Here is a 5,138-nt window from a genome sequence, read left to right on the forward strand (position 1 = left end):
GACTTGTTTGAGCCCAGGAGTTGGAGGTTGCTGTGAGCTGTGATGCCATAGCACTCTACCCAGCTTGAGGCTCTGTCTCAAAAAAAAAAAAAAAAAAAAAAAGATTTGGAAGAAGGGATTCAACTATCTAAGGAAAAATATTTTTTTTAACCATAGGAATAAATAGCTCTGAGGTCTCTTCCTGTCCCAGCACTGGGATTCGGTACTCCACTTCTGTGTGAACCAAGGGGCCGATGGGCACCACTGGGTTAAGGTACTCTTTCTTCCAGGTACAAGGTGGTATTCCATTAGAAGCCTGCTGCAGGAGGTAGTATGGTGGGTTTTCAACCTGTGTCACAGAGCCCTGGTTTCTTCTGAGGGCCCTAAGGGGCCTGTTTGGGAGGCTTTATTCTATTTTTATGAGTGGAGAAAATAATCCTAGACTACAATGCCCATTTTCAAAAGGCTAAGATCATCTAGACACCCTATTTATTGTTCTCAGCAGTTTACAATAAGCAAATGGTATAAATGTGAGCTTTTGGTTACATTTATACTAATAAAATTCTGCTTTTTAAAAATATATGAGAGAGAGAGAGAGAGAGTCTTACTCTGTGCCCTGGGTAGAGTGTCAGGGTATCATACCTCACAGCAAACTCAAACTCTTGAGCTCAAGCAATTCCCTTGTTTCAGCCTCCAAGCAGCTGGGCCTAGAGGTGTCTGCTTCAACACCCAGCTAGTTTTCCTATTTTTAGTAGAGACAGTGTCTTGCTTTTGCTCAGGCTGGTCTCCCAGAGTGCTGAGATTACAGGCATGAGCCACCATACCCAGCCTTGCTTTTATTTGTTTCAGATATTAGGGTTTGATGCAAGACATTATTTTAGGAAAAGGTCTTGCTGCTAAAAATAATTTTCAGAAATGCTAATCTGATTAATCTGAGGGAATCTAAGATGCCATGCATGGGAAGCCATTTGAGGAAGAAAGAAAAGTATGCATTGAATGTCTATTGTAGGTCAAGTACTAGACTAGATCTTCATGTTTCTTCTTATTTCTTTAATCATAGTAGTTCTCTGAGATAGGTTTGTTTTTTTTTTTAACGATTCTTTTTTTCTTTTCTTTTTTCTTTCTTTTTTTTTTTTTTGCAGTTTTTGGCTGGGGCTGGGTTTGAACTCACCACCTCCGGCATATGGGGCTGGCGCCCTACTCCTTTGAGCCACAGGTGCCGCCCCTGAGATAGGTATTTTTATGCCCATTTTACAGATGAGAAAACTAGCTCTGAGAGGTTAGGTGACTTGCTCAAGGTTGCACAGCCAATAATTGGCAGAGGCAGTATTCAAATTCAGCTCTGACACCCACCAAACATCCCTATTTCCAACATACCACAATACAGCTATAAAACAAGACTAGTTTTCTAATGTGGTTCAAAAATTGTTCAGAAGCCAGTGCCACTAAAGAATTTCTCAAACGTCTTGTCCAGCTGTTCTGGAAAAGAACACTGAGTAACAATCTTGAAGATTGATACCTATTTGGATGTGAACATCCTGTTATGTTGATTCCTTTTCTTTTCTTTCTTTTTAAAATCTCATCACACCTCATGTTTTAGGGTAAATCAACTCTACTTGTCTGGGGTGGGCTGTGGAAGGGATATTTTTGGCACTTGAAACATTTCCCCGCATGGGCTGAGTCATCCTGGTGGCTCCTTCCTTCTTTGTCTCTAGATGTCCAATCCTGATCAGGGCCCACCCATGGGGTAGGTCCCAGGAGGGTATTCCAGGTGGGGCACAGGCAGCGGAAGGTACAGGCAGGAGTTATTTCTTACCCAAGTTGGGGTCATATTCGCTGATAAACCTCTTGGTCAGAAACTTCACAGTCAGAGCTGCAAGAAGCAGAAAGAGGTTGGCTAAGTCTACCCAGCTGTGTCTGGCTGCTGGCCCCTCTCTTTTTAGGCAGGCCTTATCTAACCTCTGTGATCCCTGGCTAAGACCACGATCAGCTCTCTCAGTGTCTGGGAAACTGAAGAGCTGGTTTGAGAAGCTCAGAAGAAACAAGAAATATGAGGAGTTGAGTCCCTATAATTGCACCCTGGGATTTTTTTTAATGGCAAGAAAAGCAACAAGAGCCAAGCCTAAGGGGTATTTGTGAAGATGAAACGCAGGGGTCAGGGCACATGCAACCAGTTACCTCAGGGTCACCCTGCTTAGACGCCAGCTGAAGGGAGATGTAGCCCACCATGGACAAGTCACAAAGATTCTGAAGTGCAGAGCATTTATTCTAGCCTCGGCTATGAGCCAAAGAGAAAGAGCAGGAATGATCAGTAGGTGATCCCTGGGAAGAGATTTCCAGGTGAGGTCCAGGCAAGATCTGAGTCCTGAGTAAACACATTCTGGTCCCTGTCCCTCATATCTCAAGTCTTGGCTCTTTCTGGGGCCTCCATGCTCATCATGGGTATCTCAGCAAAATGTAAAACTCTAGAATGACATTCTCCACAGTGGAACTCATTAATAGGATTCTGATTTGGTTCAGTCAGGCATCCTCAAACTACGGCCCATGGGCCACATGCAGCCCACCTAGGACATTTATCTGGCCTGCGGGGTGTTTTTGCTGCCACTGCCTGTCCTGCTTAGCAGCCAACTCGTCCCAGGGCCTGCAGTCCGGCCCTCCAGTGGTCTGAGGGACAGTGAACTGGGCCCCTGTTTAAAAAGTTTGAGGACCCCTGGTAGCTACATAAAGCAAGGGCTAGCCAACTATTATACTGAATTCTTAAAAAGTAATATGATATTGTTAAGAAAATCCTTAACATTCTTTCCTAGGATTCCTAATAGTGTCATCTTGCAAACTAATACCCAGGGAATACATACTTTAGAATTTAAATTCTTTCATTCAAGTTGTCACTGCTAAACCGTACTAGTGACAGAGCTATATACAGCAACCTGATTTCCAAAGGGAAGAAGGAAAATCTTTTCTGTAGGAAAACCAGATATAGAATCCCCCGAGTCAGAAAGGGCTTCAAGGTCAAACAGTAGCCCCCAGTGAACCTCAGTACTCTGGAGAAGGAAACTGATGGTTACCCAAGCATGGGGTGGCCATCACTAACCGCTACAACTGAAAACCAGCCAGTGGAGGAGCCCCTCTGCCCTCCTTCCTTCAGCTGTCTGGGATTTGGGGTAGCAGGGGAGAGGCAGAGGCAGACCTTTTTTTCTCTGATGACATTTCCATTCCCCTGGGCTCCAGCTGCCAGAGTTCAGTGTTGAAAGAAATTATCTCAATGGAAGCCCAAGATTTCAGTTCATCAAGGACAAGTCCCAGGTACCTGGGATCACAGCCCAATGTGTTTCCAGAAAGTTAAGAGAGGGGTCTGTCTTGAAACAAACACATTTCATAAGAATTCACAATTTATCCCATACTCCCAGGGAACTGGTTTGGGGAGTAGGGGAGTGACCCTTCCCTGAGAAATCCAGTTAGCTATAAATTTCGACCAACTTCCTTCACTGGGGTCAGGGTGCCGTGTGGATGGTGGATGTAAGGGACTTCCTCACGTAAGCCTAAATCAGGGAGTAGCAAGGCTAAGCTCAAAGAGGGCCCTGGGCAGGAGATCAGAGCCCAAGGATGCCTTTGGAGCCAGTCACCAAGACTGAATGCTTGACCCAGGAGGGGAGACAGGGTTAGGGGTTGGGGGACTAGGAACAAGGGAGACCCTTTATGGGGGACAAAGAAAGACAAAGGGGAGAAACAGAGGGAGGGGAACAAAGGTCAGACACACAAGGGGAAGAGACAGACAAGAACAGAAGACAGATGAAAGAGTTGTTGTAGCTGAGAACGAAGCCAAGAGTGAGAACCCTGCAAAGGAGAAACTGAGGCGAAGAAGAAAATCACGGCGTCTCGTACAACTCACCTGGGCGAAGGGAGCCCTCAAAGCTAGTGGAAGAACGTGCTCCCACGTCCGCAGCGCGTTGTTCCCTCCACCCACTCTCTGTGTCGCCATTCTTCTCCATGCCCCTGCCCCGCGCCACTCACCAGACTTGCCAACCCCGCGGCGCCCCAGGATGGCCAGGTTGACTTCGAGAGGTACGCTCTGCGGCCCGCTGCCCGCGCGGGGTTTTCCGAACACCGAGGACATGGCGACGCCTTGGAGAGCGACACGGGTGTTCCGCCGATGGGCCCCGAGCAGCGCGCCTGCCCGTCGGGGCCCCGAGATCCGGACGCCGGCTTCCCTGGCACTCGCCGGCCGCCCTCGCGCGGAGCGCCTAGCAGGCTGCGACTCGGCGGAGAGGAGGGGCGGGAGCAGCCCGGCGGGCGGGGCCGCCCCAAACGCCACCAAACTCCTTGTAAGGGCTGCAGGAGCCCCCCACGGGCCGCGCTCAGCCCGCTCCCCGAGCAGGGAGGGAACTTCAGCCTCAGGGAGGGAGCTTCAGCCGGCCGCGCCTCCCGCCTCCCTGCTCCGCCGCAAGGACCCGGGCGCCGTCAACCTCCTCACCTCCCCCAGACTCCACTGGGAAGGACGAGAAAGAGGGAATCTCGGGGGCAGAGGGATAGACGGGAAAGATGTTTCCAGACTTTCCTGAACCTCCACTCCATTCTCTTCCCAACAGCAAGAAAATCAACCCTTCCCCCAAGCTCCCTACCCCCAACTCCTCCAGGAAGCCTCCTGGGTTCAGTTCCATGCCTTTTCCTTTCTTTTGGTCACAGCCAGCTCAGCCTTGGCACTCTTTTCCCAATACCTGCCTTTCACGTAGGGACTTTAGAGCCATAACTGTAGAACCCAGGCTCCTGGGAAAGGGGAGTGAGCACCCTTACTGAGATTTCATGGAGATACGGGTTCAGCTTCAAGAAACCTAACCCTTCTTGGATTACTCTTTCTCCTTGATGGGAGCTAATGAGTTGCATGTGTTTGTGGCCTTTGTGTAAATGGGGTATTTGTTCTGAAACCTGGCACCCTCTCTTGCCTACAGCAATTCTGGAACTGGTGGTGAGCCTGGCAGGGGTCACCTGACTCAGGGTAAACCTGGAGACAGTGGTGGCCCAGGATGGCCAGGTTGACCTCAGGGGCAGGCAAGGGCCCACACTGAGAACCCCAACACTTAGGATCTAGTGCTAGCCCCTTCCTTTGGGTGACCTTGGGCAAGTTATTTTGCTTTTTTGGGCTTGGGTGTCCCTGTCTATAA

The 5,138-nt window shown here is 49.2% G+C and overlaps 1 protein-coding gene across 2 annotated transcripts in view; it reads right to left on the reverse strand.

Moving 5' to 3' along the window:
- The window catches only part of RASL12 (RAS like family 12), a 13,065-nt gene extending 8,906 nt beyond the window's left edge, over positions 1 to 4,159 (reverse strand). The window contains exons 1-2 of one of the 2 annotated variants that reach the window (XM_003784426.2): positions 3,991 to 4,159; positions 1,796 to 1,852 (exon numbers count right to left, since the gene is read on the reverse strand). In XM_003784426.2, the coding sequence (XP_003784474.1) occupies positions 1,796 to 1,852; positions 3,991 to 4,093 (160 nt within the window). In that variant the 5' untranslated portion in view covers positions 4,094 to 4,159. The remainder of the gene's footprint in view (positions 1 to 1,795; positions 1,853 to 3,990) is intronic. The other variant, XM_012801867.1, reaches the window with a different exon arrangement.
- Between the last annotated feature and the right edge of the window lie 979 nt (positions 4,160 to 5,138).

The sequence above is a fragment of the Otolemur garnettii genome, unplaced genomic scaffold (genome assembly GCF_000181295.1).
Source record: "Otolemur garnettii isolate 467f Iridium unplaced genomic scaffold, OtoGar3 scaffold00011, whole genome shotgun sequence".
Lineage (NCBI taxonomy): Eukaryota > Metazoa > Chordata > Mammalia > Primates > Galagidae > Otolemur > Otolemur garnettii.